Source organism: Hippocampus bargibanti, linkage group LG08 (assembly GCF_051943395.1).
Source record: "Hippocampus bargibanti isolate YZ-2025 linkage group LG08, ASM5194339v1, whole genome shotgun sequence".
NCBI lineage: Eukaryota > Metazoa > Chordata > Actinopteri > Syngnathiformes > Syngnathidae > Hippocampus > Hippocampus bargibanti.
In genome coordinates this window covers 5,562,598-5,590,556 of record NC_142741.1, presented here as the reverse complement: position 1 = coordinate 5,590,556, position 27,959 = coordinate 5,562,598, and the positions used below count along the sequence as shown (strand labels likewise).

Below are 27,959 nucleotides of genomic sequence, written 5' to 3'. Positions count from 1 at the left end.
GAAGAAAAAGAGCAGCGGGAGGAGAAAGAGGAGGAGAGTGACAGAGTGGGGGGAGGACGAGGGACACCGTTGGTTGGATGTGCCTGCCCGGCCAGCGGGGGCGGCAGACACCGGACCGGACCGGACCGGACTGGACCGCAGAGGTTTTGAACGCCGGGATTCTCCATCGCAGTGAGTAACCAGTCAGACGAGCCTCTGTCACTTCTAAAGTTGCCCCCCAACCCCTTGAACACGGTTGTTTTGGAGCGGCTTCAGCGCTGACGGAACCTGGAGGGGGGCCAGGGGTCAAAGTTTTCTTGCGCAAGTCCAGCGGAGGTAGACAACAGCTGATTTGGGGGGGGGGGTTAGTTTTTGTCTGTCGTTGCGTCTTTTGTGGTTTGAGTGCGTCTTGTTGTCAAGCGGTTGAACGGGGACCGTTTTTTTTGTGTTTTTGTCCAACTTGCAAAGCGGATCTTGTCTTGTCCACCCCCCACCCCCTAAACGCCTTCCCCTCCCCCGGCAGCTATGCATGCGAGTGCGGCGTGCCGTTTTGACCCTTCTTATACATTCCATCAATTCCCCCGCATGTGAAAGGCTCTGAGGGTGAGCTAGAATCAAACCCTCGATTGTCCGCCAGCCAATCACAGGACAGATCAAGATAAAAAAAAAAAAAACATTGACACCGATGGCTCAAAAGAGCACAAGGATTGTCATGCTAGTTTTTTTCCAGTTTGGAAACTAGCGCGCTAATAATTTGCTTGATGGAAAGCATTGTACAACGTGAGATTTGAAACCGTTTGTGTGTCATGATTTTAATGTCGCCATTGGACCAAACGTTCAGTTTTCGCTGCTGAAAACCAACGTGAAGTACTGTATCATTTAAAACAAGATGTCAAAGTCAAGGCCCAGGGGCAAAATCTGGCCCACCACATAATTTTATTTGACCCGCAAAAGCATATTAAGCATGTGAAATTCCCAGCTCATCTATTGAGCTTACTAGCTAGCAAGCTAGCAATTGAAAGAGCAAGCTAGATAGCAAAACCCTTACATAACAAGTGTCAAAGTCAAGGCCCGGGGGACAAATCTGGCCCGCCAAAATCATTTTATTTGAACCGCAAAAGCAAGTTAAGCATGTGAAATTCCTACCTCATCTATCGAGCTTGCTAGCTAGCTAGCTCGAACGAGCTAGCCAGCTCGCTTTTTAACAAATCTGACCCGCCAAAATAATTTTATTCAGCCCGCAAAAGAAAATCGAACTTGTGGAATTCCATACTCATCTATCGAGCTAGCTAAATAGCTAGCTAGCGATTTAACAAGCTAGCTAGCTAATCCCTTATATCACTGTTGTCAAAGTCAAGGCCCGGGGGACAAATCTGGCCCGCCACATCATTGTATTTGGCCTGCAAAAGCAAATCGAACTCGTGATATTCCATACTCATCTATCGCGCTAGCTAAATAGCTAGCTAGCGATTGAACAATCTCTTACATCACAGGTGTTAATGTCAAGGCCCGGGGGCCAAATCTGGCCCGCCACATCATTTTATTCGGCTGGAAAAAGCAAATCAAGCATGTGAAATTCTATGCTCGTTTATCGAGCTAGCGATCGAACAAGCTAGCTAGCTAATCCCTTCCATCACAGGTGTCAAAGTCAAGGTCCAGGGGCCAAATCCGGCTCCCAGAGTGGAAACCGTAACTGCAATCTGGCCCGCAGCAAAAAATGACTTTAAAAGTAAACTCCGATTAACATGAAATCAATACTAGCTGTTCTAGTAGGCTTTTTATGACATTTTGCTCCAGTTTGATTCTGGTCCCAGCGCGGGATGCAACAAAGCAAGATGTTGCTAACCGTTGCTTTTTTTTTTAGCAAACGTATTTTGAATTATGATGAACCAGAACCCATTGCCCCACTTGCATTTTGGGGGATTCTAAACAAAGCAGTTTTGAATGCAGCCTCAGCCTGCTGATAGAGGTGCGAGCATAATAAATTCGCCGTTCAACGTTTCCCGTCAGCCATCGCGGGGTGACTGATGACATAGGTGAAAAGGATGCGGCATTTATCGTTTCGTCACTGTCGCTCGAAGCTTTTCGTCGCAACGGCATCTGGTCTGAGGCGGTTTGATGTCAGCCAACCGACGCCGGCGCGGTGTGTCGCGACGGCGACATGAAAGCACTTTTAATCCGCTACGAGTTTGCATCTTGTTACTGGCGGAAAATAAAAATGTCAAGATTAAAAGCGGGCTGATTGCTTCAAGTCTAATCGTGGTTGACGTCAAAGTTCTACGCCCCGAGGCAAGATCATGAATTTTTCTCCCCATTTGCCTAATTGTCCGTTTGTGGGTGTCGATGCGCTGGTGCAGTCGACACTCTGCCTTTGAACGATCAATCAAATTGAAATGAGTCCAAATTTCACTGTGTTTTCTATCCATATTCTCACAATTTCACTTTTTTTTTCACTTTTGTTTTTTTGTTTCAAGCTCTGTCATCTCCCTTTCCTGTGTTTGTGTTTCTGTTCTCTAACCCCTCCCACACCCCTCGCTCACTGCTGCGTGTGTCAAAAGTCAAAGTCATCTTTATTGTCAAATATGCTAATATGCATGACATGCAGCACAGATGCTCCCTCCTCCACCACGGATCTTGACCAATAAGGTAGAGGACAAAAAAAGTTGGCGACCATTTCCAGCTCCTTATTAGGAGATCCAAGACCCGGCTCGTTCGCAATCGACACATCACTCATTGTGGCGCTCCGTGTGTTTCCCGAAAACTAGTTCGTATGCCAAGATTATATTCTCGCGAATTTAACGTTCGTAAGGTGAAAAGTTTGTTAGCTACGGCCCGTTAGGCTTTTCAATCCGGCCCGCCGAACTTGCCCAAATTATAGTACAAACAGTGTCTAAAACTCATGACAAAAAGCTAGCGAACAACAGGGCAGATAACTGAAAAGTTGCCTGCCCCATTTTTCCCAACTTGAAGCAAAATGAGACCAATTCTATTAAGAAACATTGTCACAAAATATAAAGTTTCTTTTTTTAATCAAGAGTGCACCAACTACAAATGCTACCTTGCTTAATTTACGGCAAATGCGCATGGCTGTAAATTTTGCTACAGTAGTCGATTCTCACGGTGGTGCACAATGCAACGTTTGCATTGATTCCTACGAGCCACTAAGCCCCTTTCATAAGTCTCACGTACACTTTACAGTCACGGTTTAATGTAAATTTACGTTTTGTAGCGTCACATATGTTGTTAGCTTCTTTTGAATCTTTCTTCTAGTTTGAGGTTCTGTGCATCTATTTTGGAAAATGACATGCAATTGCACGACTTTGTAACGCTTGCGAAAGTCCGGAAGAAAGAAGCAGGCTTCTGATTGGCTGCCGAGCCGAGTATGCAAATTTCAACTGCAGGTAGTCTATGTTTGTGTGCTCGGCGACGGTACACGTGTATGGTTTGCGCGTGAAGGCGAGAGCGTCAGTGAGGAGTTTGTTGAGCGCGCGGTCAGGACAAACCATCTATGATTTTAACACAAGTCGGTATTATTGAGCTTGAATCTTTCGTTGTGTAATATGTTTTGAATGTTGAAAGTGATTCCATTTTTCAATAAATGTTGATTTCTTAACTTTGCACCTTCAATTGAAACTCATTAATAACAGACGCAATCTTGATAAATCACAGTGCATATGTTATTTTAATCTATTTCCATTTCCTCCTCCAAGTAATAAAATTGAAATAGTCTGTAAATGCCATATCTTGCATATTCCTTGAGACAAATTTATTAACTGATCAGGGATATTTTTCACATTTGAAAGACAGTTAATAAATTGGGTTGTAGTGTTCTTACTGTGCTATGAGGTTTGTACATACTACATTTAAAGGACAACCGGCACCATTTTTTGTTTTTGTTTCCCACTGACATCAGAAAAACGTTTTATAGCATCTATAATACCCAAAACAGGCAGGCTGATATTTTTAGTTAAATGAAAAACACCAATAAAAATGACTTCAAAATGAATCCGGAAATGGTCAGTTTCAGAAGGTTCCACCCCTCTGTTCGTGACGTCACGCCAAGACGTCTTGCCTTGCTCGAGAATCAAAACAATGGCTTCAGATTCGGAGAAGATGTTTTCTTGTTCTTGTTCTTCTGAAGAGGAAAGCATAAATGTTTGCAATTGATTCTAGGAGTCCTCCCATATCAATTCGAGCCGTCAATGAAAGCAATGTAGCACCCAGAAAAAGCAGAAGATGGCGCCCAAGCGCCGTTGGAAATGGGCTGATTTGTCAGCTGGGAATTTGTGTCAGCGAATATCAAATACAGTAAAGTCTCGTTATATCGATATTCAAGGGAGTCCGAAAAAATATCGATATAACCGGGACTATCGATATATCCGACCCTGTTTGCATGTAATTTTCTCCGTGCGTGCATAGAAATAGTATCGATATAACCGGGACTATCGATATATCCGATATCGATATAACGAGACTTTACTGTAGTTGTCTTGGTGCAACACACAACGATTCACCATGGCGTTATTTATGTGTTTTCCTTCTAATTTCGCCATCAACACGGATCAACACGGATTAACACGAAGTTTTCAGACCAAACAAAGTACCCAAAATGCATTGTATGTCGCTTTCTCGGTCAGGGGCGGTCCAAACGTGACGTCACATGGGGATCGTCATCAACTCGAAAACAAGACTTCATATATTCAGCGCAAGTCTTAAAAAGTAAACTATAGCTATATGCTGTGGAATCTTTGTCAAATACGCTCAGTCGAAGTCATTTGAAGTGATTTTATAAATTATGGACATAACTTGTTCGGAGTATTTCCGGCCCAAACACTCCCTCCAAATGCTCCTGGCCCGGCCCCTCTGTCAAATTTTAGAACCCAATGCGGCCCGCGAGTCAAAAAGTTTGCCCACCCCTGGTCTAAGCCGAGGTATCACTGTACTTTTGCTATTATGGGACCGAAAAATACCCCACCACAGGCTAGTGTTAAGCCGCCCATTGCTACCATCCAGTGACAACACAAAGGTAAATAAAATGACTATTATACTGTAGTAATAATAACAGTAATAATAATAATAATAATAATAATAATAATAATAATAATAACAACAACAACAAATTTCATTTATAAGGTATATTTTGTGTAGTTTTAAGACTTATTTTATAGTAAATTATGTTTTATGAGGACCGGGGAACGGATTATTCTCATCTTAAAGGTTTCTTATGGGAAACAAATGTTTGGCAGACGAACTTTTCGTCTTACACACACACTTTCTGGGAACCAATTAAGTTCGTAAACTGAGGTATCACACTGTACTGTGATGTCCGCACATCCCCTTTGAGGCCAATTCAAGCATAGGTCAGCCAAGCTGGGCAGACATCGCTCTCACCACTCGATGGTTGCCTAGGGAAGAATGGGCGGGGAGCGTGGGGGGGGGGGGAGTACAACGGGGGCTTCATTCTTTCCACTCAGAAGATCCTTTTGTCAAACGGGGGCTGGCATAAAGGACGGCCTTGTCATGAAAACAATGGCCACGCTGCGTGCGCTCAACTGTCACGTCAGTTGAAATATAACTAGTTGCGATATTGACGTGATGTGGGCGGGATCGATAATCACGATCCAGAGAAGTTTGCACAAAACGACTCTTGTGTGCGTTTTATTGTCTGCTGCAGTGCAAACCGTAAATCATCTGCCATAGTGTTTTCTGCTTGTCTCCGACGGAGGGGATGCGGCTCTCCGGAGGGCCCTTCGGGAAGGTGAGGCGTCATCAAGAAATGCTCCGACATCGACATTTTGGACACTATGGACTCTATACATGCCGACAAATCGCTTTTTTGATCGGTTCGTCGGGCACCGACCGATGGCTGCCATAACCCCAAAGCTGTTTCAGACAACGGCAGTGATCAATTAACTCATTCGCTGCCATTCCCGAATTGATTCAGGAATTGAAAAGTGTGACGTGGAGCATCATTCCCGCATTTGTTGGGATTTTGGTAGGGTTTTTTTCATGCTTGGGTGCCGATAAAGCGCTGCTCAGACCTCTGACAATGTTTTTTTTTTCCATTCCATGAGGGGGCAGCATTTGCCTTTGTTACAGCTTTGTTACAGCTTCAGCTGTTGTTAAAGCGCTATATCAATGTATGCATTGTACGTTGTACATCTGCCCCCATTCCAAGCGCATATACTTCCAGACCAATATAATTTAGGAATTAACTCTTAATTTCTGATGAAAAAAGAGAGTCTAAGTCAATTTGAAGTTTTGGCTCAAACTTCAGCTAGCATCATGGCAATTGACTGTGATTGATTTGCTTAAGCGGGCCGAATAAAATGATGTGACGGGCCTTGACTTTGACACATGTGATGTAAGGGATTAGCCAGTGAGCTGAATAGAAAGATAGCTAGCTTGATCACTAGCTAGCTTGATCACTAGCTAGCTAGCTCGATAAATGAGCATGGAATTTCACGTTTTATTTCCTTAAGTGGGCCGAATCAAATGATGTGGCGGGCCAGATTTGGCCCCAAGGCCTTGACTTTGACACCTGTGATGTAAGGGATTAGCCAGTGAGCTGAATAGAAAGATAGCTAGCTCGATCGCTAGCTAGCTAGCTTGATAGATGAGCATGGAATTTCACAAGTTTGATTTGGTTAAGTGGGCCGAATAAAATGATGTGGTGGACCAGATTTGGCCCCTGGTCCTTAAGTTTGACACCTGTGATGTAAGGGATTAGCTAGCTAGCTCGTTCAATCACTAGCTAGATGTAGCTAGGTGTAAAGATTGTACGGTGGGTCTTCTGGGAAACGACGCGGACGGACAGATGGATGAATATTTTCCCACACGAAATGATCTTGTAATCTCAAACAAGCTTGCAAAACAGAGCCTGTCGTCGCTTTGTCATTTCATTTCCTCTTTGCACCCACCAGAGATGATGAAATATCTTTTTTGGATTTGCATGCAAAAGCTCCGTGTCGATTTGAGCCATAAACGGGGGTTGGGAGGGGGATGTCATGGAGACAAACGACTGTGTCACCATGATTGAAATGGCGTTTTTATTGCTTGTGAAACGGAGGCGATTGATTGCGTGTGTAAATTCTGATGTTATGTCAACCTCCCCAAGACAGCTTGACTTACTTAGCCGCTGACGGGGGAACAAATTGGAAAAAGTTGAAGTGCAACCACTGAAGCCTTTGGACTCGTTCAGTGGCAGCAATTTTCTTCTTCTCCTTACAGTTGACGCGTCACAGCGTATCTCGATAAATTGAAATAATCGTCTCATCAACAAGCTCTTGAAAAGACCGATCACCATTCTGATTTGAATCTGACGCGTTAAAATGGCGAAGGTACATCTCAAACATGGAGGGGCCCCGGATAGCATCCATGAAGGACTCCATCCAGCGACCCTTATTCAAAACAATTCCACGAGGGAACATCTCAAACATGAATATGATCCCTGAGGGACTCCATCCGGCGACCATTATTCAAAATGATTCGGTGAGGGAACATCTCAAACATGGAGGGGCCCCGAATATGATCCCTGAGGGACTCCATCCGGCGACCATTATTCAAAACGAGGAAAATGTAACTTCAGCCGTCATGTGTACTTCTTTGAAGGTGTCGGACGTTTCGCTAGCTCGTCCGAAGAGCTTCGTCAGTGAACTAAAGTTGTGCTGGTAACTCTGGGAATATATAAGGACGGATAAGATCTCTTTTATTTGCTAACATAAGGTTGGGAGGGAGCAGTGGACCACTTCCCTGTAGTCAATCTGATTACCTCTTTTTTTGTTCTGTTTACCTCGAATCTCTTACTACCTTGCTCTGATTGCCTCATTCGCTCTGGTTTTATAATCAAAATCAGAAAGCCTTTAATAGTCCTACAATGGGGAAATTTTCGATTTTAGGGATATATATATATATATGTGTGTGTGTGTGTGTGTGTGTGTGTGTGTGTGTGTGTGTGTGTGTGTGTGTGTGTGTAGGGCCACCACAACTTTAGCTCGATTCTAATACCAGGGTTAAGGGGCAATCAGAGCAAGAGATAGGAAATTAGAGGTAAACAGAAGAAAGGAAGCCGGCGATTGGCTGGCAACCAATTCAGGGTGTCCCCCGCCTCGTGCCCGAAGACAGCTGAGATAGGCTCCAGCAACCCCCGCGACCCTAATGAGGAATAAGCGGTACGGAAATGAGATGAGATGAGATGAGATGAGATGAGAAGAAAGGAAGAGGTAAACAGATTGGTTTCAGGGAGTAGTCCACTGCTCCCCCCCAACCTTAGAGCAGGGAATTATCTGTGCAGAGGTCTGGCACCGTTACGTATGTCCTTTACCAGCACAACTTTGGTTCGCTGACGAAGCTTTTCGGATGAACAGCGAAGCGTCCGAAACCTTCCAAGAAGTCCAGATGACGGCTAAAGAAACCTTTTCCTCAATGGACCATTCCTGTACAACTGAGAGGACGCACAGACTTATTCAAAATTATTCCTAATCGCTTTGTTCATGCCGTTTGAATTGATTTGTGATTGACTTTGTTTATTATTTGTTATAATGTCCATTTTATGTGCATTCATTCATAGTGAGGAGGATTGAAAGGGATACAAAGATGGATTCCCAATTTTCATTTGTAATCGAACGTGTGTGACTGCAAATCTAGTTGCAATCAAGACCCAACGCCATCGTATGGCAAAACACGCCATGGTGCGGTTCCGCAGGCAATGGAGAAAAAAAAAAACAATCCGGCTGCGACTTTAAGGGTTCATTTATTTTGGACGCGATTGCCCTTGCGAGAGAGAGCGTTGCCGTGAAACGCCGCGTTGTGTTTGTCCGACCTCTGATGACACCATCTTTTGACATCCCCCCCCCACCCCCCGGTTCACGTTGTTAAGAGACATGACTTGAAAAACAGATGAATTAAAAAAGGCAAGAAATAAAAATCTAAATGCAAAAAGTGGCACAAAAAGGCCCCTTCCTCGCGTGGAGGGTTGCGCAAGCGTGGGAATGGCAAGTCCTGTTGCCCTTCCGCGTTCATTTGATATTTTTTTTTGCTCGACATGTTTAATTATCTACTACAAAAAAAGCAGATTGGTCCAGTTGAATAACGTTGGAAAACTTTGGCTACTGAATAATTTCATCTCATCATTTATTCATGGCGGAGGATGGACTTCACGCTGCCTTGCAACCCCTCACCCTCCTTAGCTCCGCCCCTGTTGGTCAAACCTATTCATTTTTTCTTTCATGTTTGCTGAGTAGTCGAAAGTCTGAATACGAAAGACTCCTCAGCCGTCTTTCCTCGACCCCGTTTTTTATCAGCCTGAACTTATTCGCTGCCATTCTGGAATTTATTCGGGAATCGAAAAATGTGACGTGAGGCGCCATTTGTTCGGGTTTTGTGTTTTTTTTCTTCATGCTTGGGTGCCGATAAAGCGCTGGTCCGACCTCCGACCCTGGTTTTTCACTTCCACGAGTGGGCAGCATTTGCCTTTTGTCCATGTTAGCGCTTTGTTACAATTTTAGCTGTTATTAAAGCGCTATACAAATCAACATGTCTTGTATTTTGTACAGCTGCCCCCTTTTCAAGCTAAGATAACTCCACCCATATAACTTAGGAATGAACTATTTTTTTTCTGATGAAAGAAGAGAGGCTACGGTTTCTAACGCTGTTTATGTAGTCCTAAAACTCAATATTCTGTGGGTCCCGGAATTTGAGTAACAATGACAAAAACCCTGGCAATGGAGTGGACACATTTTTTGCTCATCATCTGGCAGTGAATGACTTAATTTCATTGATTAATTTTAATCACAATACAATACAATACAATAGAAAGTCAAAGTCAAGTCAAAGTCAGCTTTATTGTCAAATATGCTAATATGCATGACATACAGCACAGATGAAATTACTGTCCTCTCGGACCCAGCGTGCAAGGCACTTAGAATGACTAACAAACATAATAAACACGAAAACGCATATACAGTAAATTCTCGTTATATCGATATTCTCGGGAGTCCGAAAAAATATCGATATAACCAGACTATCGATATATCCGACCCTGCGCGCATGTAATTTTCTCCTTGCGGTTATAGAAATAGTATCGTAATAAGCGGTACTATCGATATAACCGATATCGATATAACGAGACTTTACTGTATATTACATACGTATCTAGAACTGCTTCATGTCACAAAGAGGGTACATAAAGTGCTGAAGAATGAATGTCTCTCTGTGTCTTTGTGTTGTCATATTATTTGTTATTTTGTTTTTTTTCCCAAGATGGCGGCGCGTGAACACGCAGCGGCTCCGCTATCTCCTGGCAAATTGGTATTTTCATGTTTATTATGTTTATCAAAGTCATTATAAGTGCCTTGCACGCTGGTTCCGAGAGGACAGTAATTTCATCTGTGCTATATGTCATGCATATTAGCATATTTGACAAGAAAGCAGATTTTCACTTGATATGGCGCTTTAATACCAGTTGAAGCTGTTACAATGCGCTTAACACGGACAAATATCATATACAGGAAATAAAGGAGTCACAGAGATAGTAGAAAGTACCAGGGGTTAAAACTGAGAATTGATTCATTTCCATTTTGGAACAATGTTTTTTATAAAGCCCTCGGAAAAGCAAAGCACTGTGAATACTTTCCGGATGCACTAATTTACCCCAACTACTGTCCAATTTATGTCAAGGAAGGATTTGGTGAAAATAAAAACACGGAAACAAGTCAAAGTAAAGTAGAATTTGCAGTCTTAGTCCAGATTGTCTGACAAAATGATGAGGTACGATGGGGGTTTGAATTGGGCAATTTGAGTGAAAATGACAAAAACACTGGCACTGGAATGGACACAAATTTGCACATCGTCTGGCAGTCAATGAGTCAATGAAAAAATTAGGCTTCAAATTTGAAGTCAAGAATGATGACAGTTTTTGTGGTTAACACAATTGGAAATTTTGCTTCGTGGAATTTGACACGCTTGATTTGCTACGGCGGGCCGAATAAAAGCCCCCCCCCCCGGGCCTTGACTTTGACATATGTTATGTAAGGGATTAGCCAGCTAGCTGAATAGAAAGAGAGCTAGCTATCTAGATCGATAGATGAGCATGGAATTTCACATGTTTGATTTGCATTCACGGACCGAATATAATGATGTGGCGGGCCAAATTTGGCCCACAGGCCTTGACTTTGACACATGTGGTTTAAGGGATTATCCACCTAGCTGAATAGAAAGAGAGCAAGCTATCTTGATAGATGAGCATGAAATTTCACAAGTTTGATTTGCTTTGGCGCGCCGAATAAAATTATGTACGGGGCAAATTAGGCCCCCGGGCCTTGACTTTGACACTGCGGGACGAATAAATGATGTGATCAGTGATGTAAGGGATTAGCCAGATAGCTAAATAGAAAGAGAGCTAGTTAGCTCGCTAGCAAGTGAGCCAGATAGATGAGCATGGAATTTTACAAGTTTGATTTGCTTTTGCGGGCCGAACAAATTAATGTGGCAGGCCAGATTTGGCCCCCAGGCCTTGACTTTGACACCAGTGATGTAAGGAATTAGCCAAATAGCTGAATAGAAAGAGAGCAAGCTAGATGAGCGTGGAATTTCACAAGCTTGACTTGCTCTGGCGGGTTGAATAAAAGGAATTGGAGGGGCCAGATTTGGTCCCCAGGCCTTGACTTTGACACCAGTGATGTAAGGAATTAGCCAGCTATCTGAATAGAAAGAGAGATAGCTAGCTCGCTCGCTACCGAGCTAGCTTGATAGATGAGCATAGAATTTCACAAGTTTGATTTGCCCCACCCCCCACCCCACAAAGGCCATAGTACGGACACGTGCGGATGTAAGTACTTTGCAACGCAGTTCTCGGGCGGGGATTTGGGTTTTGGGCGTCGGTGTGTTTTTGTTGGCACGCTGGCCATTGATTTCCGCACGAGGAAGCATTTGGCTGCGGCTAAGCTGCGGGTGTGCGGCGGTCTGGTCCGTTCGCACTTTGCTGAGTTTGGTTTCCTCTTTTTCTCTGCAGCTGTGCCTTCTTTCTCTGATTGCCCATTTGGCCAGGCCGCCGGGCAACTTCCTGACCGCACTGTTAAAAGGCACACCTCATTTGTTTTATGTTCTCTTGGACACTCAGTGTTCCCAAAAGCCACTTTTGTTGTCTTTTCGGTTCCTCCCCAAAATAAAGTTCATCGAATGACATTTAGAGGGGGATGGGGCAAGTTCTGAGACTTTTTTTTAACTCCTTCACTGCCAGACGTGCAAAAATGTGTCCACTCCAGTGCCAGGGTTTTTGTCATTGTCACTCGAATTCCACGACCCACAGAATATTCAGTTTTAGGACCACATAAAAATGTATTACACCATACAAAAAATTAAACTCTATTCTTTCATCAGAAAAAAAAAGAGTTTTCCGAATTCCTAAGTGATATCTAAGTAATAATAATAACAACAATAACAATAGTAAGAGTAATAGTAATAGTAATAATAGTAATAATAGTAATGATGACAATGACGGTAATAATAATAATAATAATAATAATAATAATACATTTCATTTCTAAGCGCCTTTCAAAACTCTCAAGGTCACTTTACAGTCACAGGATAAAGTTTTTCTGTGGGTGAGGAGCGGCAGCCACATGCGCCAGCGTTCACTCAACCCCCAAAGTAACGCAAATAGATAGAAAGCTAGCTAGCTAATGGATTGCAAATAAATAGCTAATAGATAGCCAGATAGCCAATAGCTAGCCAGCTTACAGCCAGTCAGCTAGACAGTTACTTGTTAGATAGCTCGCTAATGGATAGCAAATAAAAAACTAATAGATAGCCAGATAGCCAACAGCTAGCCAGCTTAAAGCCAGTCAACTAGACAGTTACTAGCTAGCTAGCTCGCTAATGGATAGCAAATAAATAGCTAATAGATAGGCAGATAGCCAACAGCTAGCCAGTTTACAGCCAGTCAGCTAGCCAGCTTACAGCCAGTCAGCTAGACAGCCAATAGCTAGCCAGCTAGCTAAAGGATAGCTAATAAATAGCCAGATACCTTTGGCACGTTGGCTTTTATAGCTCAAGTCTGGAGCAAAAAGGTTCTTTCGCTCTGTCTTTTTTTTTGCGGAACTCCCCAAAAATTGTGAGCCGCAAGTGGGCGGAGCAAGCGGAACGTCAAATAAGTATCGCGTTTCTGGCCAAACGTTTTCTTGTTGAGTTTGCAAAGTCCGTTAGACTCCTCGCCCGCCTGCGCTTGCTGTGTCGGCATCTGGCCAACAGCTGAAAAGCATTAGCTTCACTTCCTGTGCGCTCGTCCGCTCCTCCACGTTTTGCAGGCACGTAAGTTGCTTACAGCTTGTTTGTCGTTTGCGAGCTTTTTTTTGCCATCATCGGCGACCATCCGAGTCTCCGTCGGGTCAGGTGCTGTGTTGGACACCGTTTAGAAGAGTCCAAAGACCTACCCCACCCCCCTCCCCGCTCGAGAGTCTGTGTTCTTGTCCAGAGCCGGTCGTGTTCCGTCAGTGAGGACCGAAAACAAAAAGAACCTTTGTTGAATTTTATTTCCCTCTCTCTCCTCTCTTGGAATGATGTCACAACCTCACGATGTTTCCGCTTGTTCGGACTCTTCGGGAGCTTTTATTGGTCATTTAAACTCATTGACTGCCGCCAGATGCCGCATAGAAACAAGTGGCGAGCCGTGCATTTGACAGCTAGGCCTTCAGTAGTGCTATATCCGAATCAAACCAAGCCTTCAGAACTACAGTGATACCTCACCTTACGAACTTAATTGGTTCCCAGAAAGTGTTATCATAATACAGTAAAGTCTCGTTATATCGATATCGGATATATCGATAGTCCCGGTTATATCGATACTATTTCTATGCACGCACGGAGAAAATTACATGCAAACAGGGTCGGATATATCGATAGTCCCGGTTATATCGATATTTTTTCAGACTCCCTTGAATATCGATATAACGAGACTTTACTGTATTGGTTTATATAGCGCTTTAAGAACAGCTGAAGCTTGAACAAAGCGCTAACACGGAAAAAAGGGAAATGCCGCCACCTGGTGGAAAATAAAAACATTGCCAGAGGCCATGGCCAGCGCTTTATCGGCACCCAAGCTAAAAAAAAAAAAAAAAAAAAACCTGAACAAATACGAGCAAGGTAGCTAGTGAGCTAGCTAGCGAGCAAGGTAGCTAGTGAGCAAGGTAGCCAGTGAGCAAGGTAGCTAGTGAGCTAGCTAGCGAGTAAGGTAGCTAGTGAGCTAGCTAGCAAGTGTTGGAGGAGAGCGGCCTTCTCTCCTCCGCGTGTTCGTTAATATCAGATGATGAGTATTTTGTTAATCCAAAAAAAAGCTGGAGTCGATGAACAGTACCTTCGAAGGGTTTATTTGTAGAATATTCCAAACACACATGGTTTACAGACAATGGCTGCATGATCACGAGTGTGTCCACATCATGGACACACAACATATTTATTTCATCAGAAGGGCGGTATCAAGGCTATGGCGAGACACACAAAGTCTCCAGTAAGCAGTGTATCAAGGTTAACAGATGGCTCCAAGAATCAACTTGCTTCACTCTGCGTATCAGAAGGTTATACAGTCGAAGTAAATATGGCGGAAGACACACATCATGACATTATTGTCATGACATGTCATTGAGAAAAGCAAAATACCATGGCAGAGGCTTAACTAAACAAATTATTATTATTATTATTATTATTATTATTGTATTATTAAATTAGTGTTATTATTAAATTATTATTATAATAGCATATTTGGCAATAAAGCTGACTGACTTTTTTTTACTTTGACAATTTGAAATAATCCTTCACAAGGTAGCCAGTGAAAAAAACATTGCCAGAGGTCTGACCAGCGCTTTATCGGCACCCAAGCAAGAAAAAAACAAAACCTGAACAAATACAAGCAAGGTAGCTCGTGAGCTAGCTAGCGAGCAAGATAGCTAGTGAGCTAGCTAGCGAGCAAGACAGCTAGTGAGCTAGCTAGCGAACAAGGTAGCTTGTGACAAAAACGTTGCCAGAGGTCTGATCAGCACTTTATCGGCACCCAAACAAGAAAAAAAACAAAACCTGAACAAATCCGAGCAAGGTAGCTAGCTCACTAGCTGGTGTGCAAGGTAGCTAGCTCACTAGCTGGTGAGCAAGGTAGCTAGCTAGCGAGCAAGGTAGTTAGCGACAAAAACATTGCCAGAGGTTTGACCAGCGCTTTCTCAGCACCCAAACAAGAAAAAACGAAACCCGAACAAATACTATGTCATAATTTTTTTTATATTCCTGAATACATTCATAAACGGCAGTGAATGAGTTAATTGCAACAGGTTAAAGCGCACCGGATTTTTTTTTTTTTTTGCCAATCACACTTTTTGGCTTCGAGCTTGATTGCAAATGTTTGACTCACTTGAATTGAATTCTTATGATCTTTTTTTTTTTTTTTTGGGGGGGGGGGTGCTGTCAGTCCCCTTAGGAGAATGAAAGTGATTCATTATTATTCATCGTTTTTGCCGTCAGCCCCAACGGCACGTTATCACGGTGGGGGGCGGAGCCACATTCTTGTTTGAAGGGAAAGCTGACAAACGGTTTACCTATTTTGGTCAATTTGAACTTGACGTGTTCTCCTTCTGCTTAGGTGTAACATCGCAATCCATCCGGAAAGGAACCTCGGCGCACATTTTTCACCATGAATCGTGCCTTCAACAGGAAAAAAGGTGAGTGGGCGTGGCCCGCCAAGGTGACCCCCGCCCCAAACCACCCTCAAAGGGAGAGCCGAGGACAATTTGGGGTAAACAAAGAATCTGAAAAGCTAAACTCGGAATAACGTCAAAGACAAATCAGACGCGACCACCTCTCGGCGATATTGTTTGGCGAGCGGAGACAATGACGCTGACGCATGATATCTCCCGAGTGGGTCCCTTGCTGCCCTCTTCTCCTGATTGCTACAAGCCACTTGGCCTGTACCCAAGATAGAAGTCAACGAGGAAAAACAAATGGAGTCCCACTGTGACCTTTTTGGCTGCTCACTCATGCAAAGGGTGAATCGTATACCCTGTTTTTCGGTATGCCGCAACAGGGAGAAGAGGTGTCGAAAGAAAGGCCAAAGTATCATCGGGGTATTCAAAGACTTGGACTGGGATGGATCTAGAACAGGGGTGTCAAAGTCCATTTTTGCGGCGGGCCAACATTGTCGTTTCCTGAATAAAATAATCAGTGTTATTGTGGTGTAAATGGGACAATTAGAAATTTTGGTTGGGATTTTAGCTAGCATCACGGCAGTTGACATGCTTGATTTGCTTTCACGGGCTGAATAAAATGATGGGGCAGGCCAGATTTGGCCCCGGGCCTTGACTTTGACACCTGTAAATATAAAGGATTGGACAGCTAGCTGAATAGAAAGAGAGCTAGCTGGGGAGTGAGCGTGCTACCTTGCTCGCTAGCTAGCACACTCTCTCCCTGGCTCGCTAACTCACTAGCTAGCTCACTAGTCACCTGGCTCGCTAGCTCTCTCCCTAGCTACCTTGCTCGATAGCTTGCTCCTTAGCTACATTGATCGCTAGCTTGCTCCCTAGCTACCTTGCTCACGAGCTCGCTCCCTAGCTACCTTGCTCACGAGATCGCTCCCTAGCTATCTTGCTCACTAGTTATCTTGCTTGCTAGCTAGCTCGATAGATGAGCATGGAATTTCACACCTTGGTCACTAGCTACCATGCTCGCTAGCTAGCTCACTAGCTACCTTGCTCACTAGCTTGCTCACTAGCTACCTTGCTCACTAGCTACCTTGCTCATAGCTAGCTCACTAGCTACCTTGCTCGCTAACTAGCTCACTAGCTACCTTGCTCGCTAACTAGCTCACTAGCTAACTTGCTCACTAGCTAGCTCACCAGCTACCTTGCTCGCTAGCTAGCTATCTACCTTGCTCTCCAGCGAGCTCACTAGCTAGCTTGCTCGCTAGCTAGCACACTAGCTACCTTGCTCGCTAGCAAGCTCACTAGCGACATTGCCCATTAGCTAGTTCACTAGCAAGCTCGATAGATGAGCATGGAATTTCACACGTTTGATTTGCTTTCCCAGGCCAAATAAAATGATGCTGCAGACCAAATTTGGACCCCAGGCCTTGAGTTTGACACCTGTGCTCTAGAAGATAGCATCTCAACCAGCACCAGGTTTTCGTTGGAAAAGTCATATAGGAGGCTGTTCATTTAGATTTTGCCAACTTGGATAGCCGAGGACAAATGTTTCAGATGGCCATTGTGCTCCGACGTCAGAAAAACGGATGCTCATGTCAACTCGGAATGTGTTTTTTGTGTTCAGACAAATCATGGATGCACACACCCGAAGCTCTGGCCAAGCATTATATCGCCTACAACGCTAAGGTACATCTCACGCTGACTCGTCTTGCTTTGAGACAAAAAATGTTTTGGGTCGTATTTTTAGCCTATTCTTGTGGGCGTTGTCAATGTCACTGAAAAATATGCTGTCATGAATGTCCTCCCGTTTTATTTTGGTCACGCGTCATAAAATCTGTGGATCGGGACAATCCGTGACCGAATGACTCGCTCGTGTCGACGAAATGGCAAAACGTTGCTCCTGCTTCAACTGCCGATGGTTGTAAAAAGGGACCAGATCCTAAAAAGCTCTCAATTAAGGAGCGGCAAGGCCACAGAGACATTTGAAATGGATCGTTAAATCATTTCTGCCTCATTGGTGCGCTAATCGCGGGCGATTCCGAACCGTTGGCCGTGACGATGTGATTTTTTAGCTGCCCTTGGATGAGTCAGTGACGGATGAGCCTCTCATTTGGGTTTTAATGACAATAATAATAATACATTTTATTTCAAGCGCCTTTCAAAGCTGTCAAGGACACTTTACAGTCACAGACAAGCATTGATACTATAATAAATAAAATACAATTACAAATAGAATACAATAAAAAAATAATACAATAATAAATAGAAACAAGAGAGAGAGCTACACAGAAAATGCAATTTTAAATAGGTGGGTTTTGAGATGGGATTTGAAGGTGGGAAGAGAATTGATGTTACGAATGTTGGGAGGAAGTGAGTTCCAGAGTTTGGGTAGCTGAAAGTTGTCCCCCATCGTGCTGAGACGGGTGGGGGGGCACACAGAGGTGGAGGGAGAAAGAGGATCTGAGGGGACGAGAGGGAATAGAAATTTGAAGGTCAGATAGGTATGGGGGGGCAAGGTTATGGATAGCTTTAAATGTATAAAGAAAAGTTTTAAAGTTGATTCTATATTTGACCGGGAGCCAGTGAGTGGAGCTCTTGGAGGACAGGGCTGAAGAATTCTGGACGAGTTGAAGTTTTGCCGGCCCTGTCCCCTGAACTGGCCTCAGCCACTGACAACCACCCCCTTCTGCTTTTCTATTCTGGGCATTTGTCAGACGGTGCGTCCGAAACATTTGTCATAGCTTCCTTATCCCCATTCATGACGTTTCTTATCTTGATTTGTGCATCGTGCCGGGTTTCCGTGGAAGAAACGTCTTTGCGGGAACATGTTCCCGATGAGGGTTTATGAGGTAGCCGGTTTAAATCCATCTCTGAGTCCGCAGGTGTCAAAGTCAAGGTTAACGCGACGTGTGTTGTCTTCCAGTTTCTTGGTAACACTGAAGTGGAGGCCCCGAAAGGAACGGAGGTTGTCAAGGATGCCGTGAGAAAGCTCAAGGTAAAAGCTCGATTCCAGAGTCTCTTTGTCCAGAAGACAAGTATCTGTGGTGAATGCTAAGATCACGATTACAAACTTGGACCAGAAGCTTCGCTGTGATAAATATTAGCCCGTCAGTCGCTGGCTGGATTAAAGCCATTATTTCTCGACCGTCAAACGGTTTCCACATCTTCAACTTGAATCCCAGAGTGATTTTAAAAAGTACAGTGACCTGGCCACCGATCCAACAGCTTGCTTTCATCCGGATGGTCGTGAAGAATCGACCGCTAGCCTAGCCGTAGCTTGCTTGGGACAAAAGATGCCTTCTGCAATCACTGCCGAGACCAGTTCCGCAGTGAACATCATTTAAAGGACACGGTCATGAGGGTCTAACGGGAAGGAAGGTCTGAACCGGCGGTCCGGAGGGCCACGGCAACCAATTTGACTAGCCAATTTCCACCGTCGTTAGTTGTAGCCGATGCGCTAACGCTGGTCATTCTGCTTTTTGAAGTTTCAGAGGCACATCAAGAAGTCAGAGGGACAGAAAACACCAAAAGTCGAGTTGCAGATCTCCATATACGGTGTGAAGATTCTCGATCCCAAGACAAAAGTAAGTGCTTCAACCTGGACTTTGAATTGGTTGGTCATTGACTTTTCGTCCCGTTTCGGTGTTAAGGCTTTGCCTGAAGACCCTTTGGCATCGGTTGAGGTTGACGAAATTCTAATTCCTCAAAAGTAGTTCTTGATCAAGAGACTTGGTCACCCTTTGCCGACTGACCCCTAACGCTTAACTTTCTGTTTTTTTTCTAGGACGTGCAGCACAACTGCCAGTTGCACAGAATCTCCTTCTGCGCAGATGACAAAACCGACAAACGGATCTTCACTTTTATCTGCAAGGACTCAGAATCCAACAAACACCTGTGCTTCGTGTTCGACAGCGAAAAGTGTGTAAGTTGCCGAACGGACTCCGATTGCCCGTCTGTCGCTTTTGGTCGACGGTGACATCACGTTGAATATCGCTGTGCGGCATTGCAGGCCGAGGAGATCACGCTCACCATCGGCCAGGCGTTCGACTTGGCCTACAAGAAGTTCCTGGAGTCGGGGGGCAAAGACGTGGACACCAGGAAGCAGATTGGAAGTCTGCAGAAGAGAGTGTGTCTTGCGTCGCCGTTCTTTCGGATCCTTTGCCGTTTCGAATGAGCTTGATTGACTTTGACACGCAAGCCGACCCTGCGTGGCGACTCAGCTAGCGCGTTAGCTTGTCAGGCGGCTCAGCCGTCATCTGTGGATAGATGAAGGTTGTCGTTCTTTTTTAACTCCTCTACAGATTAATTGGTTTGTCAAGCGTAAGAATCCACCGTTGGCATAGCTGTAGCTTGCTTGGTGCTCAAGATGCCCAGATTGTTCATAAATGGAAAATAGCACTTTCTGAAAAATTCTTCACGAACCAAATTGTTCGTGACGAACCCGGATCTCTTTTTGGTCTGAAACGGTTTTCCAGCCACATCGTTTGAAGTATACTATGAAAATGCAGGAGAAAATGATAACATTAAACTTAGACTATACCCCCCCCCCCCCCACCCCCGATTTCCCGCCTCTTGATGTATTTTGCGTTTTCCATGCAGATTCAAGACCTGGAAACGGAAAATTCAGAGTTAAAGCAGCAGCTCCAAGATCTCGAACAGCAGCAGATGATGGCACACGGGCCCCCGGTAATGACAAATCTCCCCCACTGGACTCCGGTTGAAGAAAGCAAAGCTCACATGAGTCCTGCATCCCCCGACTCACCCAACCGTCTTTCGTCTTGTCTCCCAGTTGTTTTATCTCAACGAAGCTAACATGCTGCGGAGACCTTCTTCTCTCTTCTGGCGTCACGACGTCAACTCCTCTCTGGAGATCTCCTCTGTCACCCTCACGCCTATGAGCTCGCCGGAGTCCAACCTATCTGCCGGCCTACTAACCCCACCGCCTGCCAAATGCACTTTCCTTCTTCCTAAAGCGCCTGAGGGATGCTGCGTTGCGCGACCTTGCGTAAAGCCTTCCTCGCTGTTCTCGTACTTTTGCCGTCTCCGCCTTGGATCGGGATCTCCGTTGATGCTTTTCTCCGCCAATTTCCATAGACGGGGAGTGTCTCGGCCCAAGCGCAGTCGACAGACGTTTTCGACATGGTCCCCTTCTTCCCAGGGACCGTGCTAGCGCCCACGCAAGCTAGCAACGGCTGCCCGCTACCTCCAACCGCACTGCCGCCAAACATAGGTAACCTAAATGCTTTATTTTTTAGTCACGGCGTACTCTCTGCGTACTCTCGGCGTACTCTCGACGTACTCTCGACGTACTCTCGACGCACTCTCGACGCACTCTCGACGCACTCTCGACGCACTCTCGACGCACTCTCGACGCACTCTCGACGTCCTCTCGACGTGTGTCAAGTAAGTAGCTGTGTTGTCTTGAAGGGAAAGACCTGTTTGGGGCGGAACCGTTTGATCCCTTCACCTGTGGGTCTGCTGACTTCCCTCCGGATATTCAATCCAAACTGGATGAAATGCAGGTAAGCGCCAATCTTGACACAGGTTTCTTTTCTTTGTTGAAATGAGAATCCAGTGAGAGTGTGTCATGCCTTTCAGAACAGGATTTGAGGTCATAGGATTGTGCTGAGCTAAAAAAAATGGATTTGAGGAGGAGATGCCAAAATTGTCGTCGGTTGAGATTTCTTTCGCATCTGAATCATTCATATTGAACTCCAGTTACTCACTCCCGAAGCTCAATAACATTTTCACTCGTGTTTATGTCCCCAATATGTGACTTATCAGCTGGAAATATATAAATAAGCCCTCTTTTGCTAGCTTAACTTCGGCGATTCGCTATCAGCAAGCCTGAAATCTAATTTCATGACTGACAGGCCCAAAACAAGCAGCCTCCAAGCACGAAAAAGCGCCCTCTTTTGCTTTCATTCTGACAATTTCCACAAGATGGCGACATTTATCTTTTTTTTCCCCCCAGCAAGGCAGCCTTTCCTCAGAATTTTTCGTATTTTCGTATTTAACCGTTTTTACAACGTTTCAACATTTGTCTTTGTCTTCTCTGCTTGCAGTGTCAAAAATGGTTTGTACCCTTCTCTCTTTGCCTTCGCGTCATCTGTGTTCTTTTTTTGGTACTTGATTTAATATTATAAAATCATTGGTTGGCCTTGTGCAACGCCTGTTCTGAGGCGTCTAAATCTAGAATTGAACCTGCTTCGACTCTACTCCCTGGGAAATCATCTTAAAGTATAGGAGATGTATGTACGTGACGGGAAATAAGTACAGTTATACCTCGGTTAACGAATTCCTTGGCTTACAAACTTTTAGGTTTACGAACGTTAAATTTGTGAACATTTTACCTTGGCATACAAACTATTTTTTGGGATACACACGGAGCTGCCACAATGAGTGATGTGTCATTCGCAAACAAGCCCGTTCTCCGAACAAGAAAATGGCAGCCAGCTTGTTTTGGTCCCCTATTTCCCACCCACAGTCGGCGGTTAAAGCCACGTGATTGGTCAAGAACGCAGCAGTGAGGGGGGCGGGGGTTTACAGACAAAGAAAGAGAGTGAAGCCATTCTCCAAAATGGAGAAAATGGCTGCCAACATATTTTTTGGTCCTCCATTCCCCGCCCCAAGCCTTCGGGGAAAGTCACGTGATTGGTCAAGAACGCAGCAGTGAGGGGTTGTGATGCGATTGTGATTATGTGATTGATGCAAAATGATATCAACCCAGCTAAACAGAACACAATTGATGAGAAACTAGGTAAAATTATTGCAGACAGCACCTACAAGGCATCATACTTCAAGATGGTGAAAGAAGAAGGCTACATTCCTCATCAAGTGTTTAATGCTGATAAAACCGGCCACTCCATTTCATCAATCCATCACCGACCATCACAAAGGTAAATAAAACAAATGTATTATACAGTACAGTTTATTTCTTTAATTATAATACCATAGCACATTTATTATACATAAAATAAGATATATTTTGTGTAGTTTTAAGGCCTAGAAAATTAGAAAGTAGAAAATTCTGTTTTATATAATAATGATAATAATAATAATAATACATTTCATTTGTAAGCGCCTTTCAAAACTCTCAAGGTCACTGTACAGTCACTGGATTATGGGTACCTGGGAACTGATTATCCTCATTTTAATGGTTTCCTATGGGAAATTCATTTTGGGATACACACTTTTCGCCTTACACATTTTTTTCTGGGAACCAATTAAGTTCGTAAGCCAAGGTATCACTGTACGCTGAAAAATAACCAGGAGCGACGTCTGCTTTATTTAACTATTTAACAGGCAGTCGTAAGGCAATTGCACCCCCTAGTGGAATCACGCAGTACTACGATATTTACAATACATTAGTGATGGGAATTAATAATATCCATCCATACTTTAAAACCTTTCAAAACTCCCAAGGGTACTTTGCAGTCCCAAGTTAAGTTTTTGTGCAGGTGAGCCATCATACATTTTATTTGTAAGAGGCTTTCAAAACTCTCAAGGAAAAAAAGATAAAATAATAAAACTCTCAAGGACATTTTACAGCACAGGTGTCATATTCAAGGCCTGAGGGTCAAATCCGGCCCACCACACCATTTCTTTCGGCCCGCAAAAGCAAATCAAACGTGAAATTCCATGATGCTTGCTAAAATCATAACCAAAATTTAATATTTTTGGATGTAAACCACAATATCAGTCATTATTCTTGACTTCAGCTTTGAAAACGAGTTATTCATGAATTTGTTGTGCGCTCTATATGTAATATGTGGAGGGGATTAAACATTATAATGGCTTCCCCAAATTCATAACAGTCCTCGAGAGGAAACCATAACTACAATGAGGCTCGCGGCAAAAACATGACTTTGACACCCCTGCTTTACAGGATAGGTTTTTCTGCGGGTGAGCAGTGGCAGGCAGACGTGCCAGCATTCACTCAGTAACACACACTCACACCACTAACTTGAATATAAAATAGTCTTCGGCACAATAAGATTCAAATAAAGTAAAACTACTCACCATTTGATGTCAATGCTTCTGATCTTACCTTGAAATGGGCATCTCTTTTCCGGCTCTTTTGGCTCAGCTCACTGTAGTGTCCTTTAGAGTTTTGAAAGGTGCTTATAAATGAAACATATTACTATTATTATTATTATTATTATTATTATTATTATTATCGGCATCATTATCGGCATCATTATCGGCATCATTATCGGCATCATCATTATCATTATCATTATAAAAAGCCAGTTTTTTTGGCTCCCAAATGGCTCCTCATTTCTTGGTGCTTAAATTAATTTAGACAAAAAGAATATAAAATTATCTGTAAAACTCCTTACTAATGTAAAAAGGTGCTCGGTTGTGTCTCCTCACTGCATTGTTCATGCATGTGTATGTGTGTGCGCGCACGTGCGTGTGTGTAAAACCCTCAGCTCTGTCTTCTACCACGGATTTTGACCAATCAAAAGCGGCTCCAATCGAAAAGGAGGGGTCTGCTCCCTATTAGAAGCCGATTTGTGGTTACTCTGGGCTGATGACCAGCTGTCACTAATTTGCTTTTCATATTAATAATGCTATCATACCAACTAGTAAAAAAATATAATAATTGAATAATAATAACAGCATAATGTGATAACATTAGTCCACCTGTCTACCTTAACGTCCCCCTCCCCCATTTTCCTCACTGCTGCATGTGTCTGTAATTCTCCCCTCCCTCCTCTACCCCGGATATCGACCAATCACGTGCGGCTTTAACCAAATACTGGGGGCGGGGAATACAGGACAAAAAAAGTCGGCTCCTTGTTAGGAACCGGCTCTCTTCGTTCACTTCAGAGATCCGGCTCTAAGACACGTTTCGTTCGCGAACGACACACCACTACAATACAGTGCGGACATACCCAATCAAACAAAAACAATATTCAGCACTTTTGGCACAATTACCCCCTCGGTACAGAAGGGTTTGGGTCTCTTGCGTAAATCAGGCTTGTTTAAGGCGCAAATGTCACTGGTCAACCCCCGTGGAGTCGTGTACTCACCTCACGACGCTCTCCAGTCTCTTGGCCAAAAGCCACTTCCAAATGGCCGCGCGGTCTTCACCCATCTAATCGATCGATCGATGAGTCCATCTTATATAACGCTAGTCCGAAGTGACCAAACGCCATTTTCAACTTCGTTCGGTCAAACGAGGAGTGTACGAAGTTAGTTAGAAACTTGTGTCGAACAAACATTTCTTCTCTCAAACACTACCGCTTGTCCTCCGGCCCACCTTTCCCAGGTGATCAATGACCACCACCGGTGCTATTGAGCCTTTACCTACCGGCCGGATTTCCCACCCTATAAATAATAATAATAACAATACAATAACTTGTATTGTGTGCTGAATATCTTCGCTTTGTAACACATGTTACAGGTTGTGAAGTAACTTGTTGGGACAGGACTCTAGACCTTTTTTTGAACCCAGGCACGTTTTTTTACATTGGAATTATTCCGCGAGCAGGGACATGGCAATTGTGACGTGTTGCCACACGGACGAATATTAAATTGCACTCCCAGGCTTTTCAACACGGACACCGGACAATGACAAAATATTGGCAGAAAATGATTAATAAATGTTTGTAAAAGTTTAAATTTGAAAAAGGGGCATTGGATAGTTGATCTCTAGTTGAAAATCACTGCTCTAGACTAGTGATGTGTCGTTCGCGAACTAATCGGCTTTTAAAGCAGTCTCGTTGAAGTGAACGACTGGAGCCGGCTCTTAATAGGGTGCCGATTCCACAACCACTTGTGTTAAAGTCGCACGTGATTGGTAATATCCGTGGTAGAAGACACACAGACGTGCGCGCGCACACAAAGAAATATGAATAAAGTCACGTCAATTTTAAAAATGATATACTGTATTGTATATTTTTATAGTAAATTAATTTAAGCAACAATAAAAAGAAAAACTGAGGATATTGTATGTTTTTTACATTAGTAATTCATTTTACGCATCATTTTACCTTAATTTGAATAGTAAATTATGTCATTTGGGAGCCATTTGGGAGCCGATGAGCAGGTTCTTTTTTTGGTGAGCTGAGCCAAAAAAAACGGCTCTCTAAAAAAGCAGGAATTCCCATCACTAGTCTATCCCGATCTTTTACGGTGTTCCCCTTCGTGGAAACTCAGACAGTAATGCCCCCTCAAAACCGGAACATCACCTGTATTTTGTTTTTCTACTTTCATTCCTTTCATCACTTTGCTGCTGTGAAATGTAAATTTATCCACTGCGAGACTAATAAAGGCAAATCCAATCCAATATTACATCCGGGTCCCCGACAGTATGGGTGCACCATTAACTCAAAACCAAAAGGGGGCAGTGTTGTTGTCGTCAGATTGATCCATTTATAATAATAATCAAGTTTACGATGCAATTTCTGAAAAATAAACATATGAAAGGCATTGATTTCCTTTTTCACTTGCTTGCTTCAATTTTTTTCGATTTTGATTTTCGATTTGAATGCATGTATAGTTGTCGTATAGTTGACATGTTTATATATTTATTTTTATTTTGTTTATTTATGTATTTATTCGTCAGTCATTTTAATTTTACAGTACAGTATTCCATTTGCATGAGCGCAAACATTCTTTCCATCCAGCGACACATAATCATGAGCATTTATTTATATTTATTACTTATGATTCCAGGAGGGGTTCAAAATGGGACTGACGTTAGAGGGCGCCATCTTCCCTCCGGATCCACTCGATGGCCGATGCTGATGACCCCGGAAGTCATCTTCTTATTTGAACTCGTTTGTACGATTTTTTGGGGGGCCAGAATCCACTCCAAATTCAACTGCCCCCGAGCCCCACCATTTTGACATTTCTATCCGCATTTGCATTTAGATTGTTTTGTTAAAGTCCCAAATTTCACATTGGAAGCATTTGCGGCAAGGGAAATACATTTTTCTAGGAACTGGAAGTGATCATTTTGCCGTCATTTGCTTCTGTACAGCTCGTGGGGGGGGGGGGGGTAGTGTAGGGGTCATGATGTCACACGGTACGCCGACTTTTGAAATGGAGTGTCATTTTAATTGCGTTTATCAAATGAAAGGGGGCCAATGAAAAATGTGTATTGTAAAGTCACTTTCATCAAAGTACACATATTGCTAAAATGCAGCAATGTCGCACATCTTTTCTTTTTTTTTCTTCATTCCAATTCCGCAGAAATGTGCTATTTTGTTTGTTGCTGTGTAACATTGTCTTTCTTTGCACCTCGAGGCACTGTTAGGACGGGAGAGGAGGGACTTGCTGTCATATCAATCAATACGCATTCAAATGACCATTATTTTTAACTTTTAAGCTCTTTGTTCTGCTTGTTATAAATTAAATGTTACTGTAAAAACATTCCTCTTATGTCAAATTGTATCACATTTATTTTTTTTTATTTGATGTTATTTTTTAACGTGTTGACGAGATTTGTATATGTCAGTTGCATTCAACGTTTCTTAACAATAATTTTGCATTTGATTGCAGTAATACCTTGGCTTACGAACTTAATTGGTTCCAAGACAGAGTGTGTAAGGAGAAAAGTGTGTATCCCAAAAATTAATTTCCCATAGGAAACCATTAAAATGAGAATAATCCGTTCCCAGGTACCCATAAAACATAATGTTCTACTTTCTAATTTTCTAAGCCTTAAAAATACACAAAATATACAGTATTTTATTTATAATAAATGTGCTATGGTATTATAATTAAAGAAATAAACTGTACTATATAATAAAGTCATTTTATTTACCTTTGTGATCGTCGTTGATGCTTGATGGAATGGAGTGGCCGGTTTCATCAGCCTTAAACACTTGATGAGGAACGTAGCCTTCTTTTTTCACCATCTTGACGAATGATCCCTTGTAGGTGCTTTCTCTGTGATAATTGTACCTAGTTCCTCACCTTCTGTTTAGCTGGGTTGATAGCTTTTTGCATCAGGTGTACAGATGGCTTGCGCGGGTTATTTGTGGAGCCTGATTGATGGGATATTTTAACCTTGCAGTCAACACTCTGCCTTTGTACTATCAAAGTTGAAACCGTTGTATCACTGTATTTACAACTGTTTATTTTCAAACATTTATTCCGGTACAATCTGTAGGTTTTTTTTTTTTTGTGCAATACATTTTGAATCGTTATTTAACACAGTCATTATTTTCCTATATTTAAGTGCATTCTAACTGTGCATCATGTCACAGTGGCAAAAAAAGGGAGATTAAATATACTTTTTCATGACAAAAATTATGCCTGTTTTGTTTTTTTAAGAACACTTGGACC

General features: G+C 43.2%; 1 protein-coding gene across 5 annotated transcripts; it reads left to right on the top strand.

The window, feature by feature from the left end:
* The first annotated feature begins 19 nt into the window (after positions 1 to 19).
* gulp1a (GULP PTB domain containing engulfment adaptor 1a) lies at positions 20 to 27,923 on the top strand. Of its 5 annotated transcripts, XM_089002417.1 has the most exons (13): positions 20 to 171; positions 15,602 to 15,680; positions 17,281 to 17,342; positions 18,580 to 18,651; positions 19,142 to 19,240; positions 19,441 to 19,578; positions 19,666 to 19,782; positions 20,256 to 20,342; positions 20,446 to 20,661; positions 20,751 to 20,886; positions 21,084 to 21,178; positions 21,722 to 21,732; positions 26,343 to 27,923. In XM_089002417.1, exons 2-13 carry the CDS (start codon positions 15,653 to 15,655, stop codon positions 26,362 to 26,364), a joined length of 1,083 nt encoding a protein of 360 aa, XP_088858543.1. In that variant the 5' UTR covers positions 20 to 171; positions 15,602 to 15,652; the 3' UTR covers positions 26,365 to 27,923. The 5 variants fall into 5 exon arrangements, with proteins under 5 accessions (XP_088858543.1, XP_088858540.1, XP_088858544.1 ...); XM_089002414.1 differs by lacking the exon at positions 21,722 to 21,732; XM_089002416.1 differs by lacking the exons at positions 20 to 171; positions 21,722 to 21,732 and adding an exon at positions 12,734 to 13,283.
* The last annotated feature ends 36 nt before the right edge of the window (positions 27,924 to 27,959 follow it).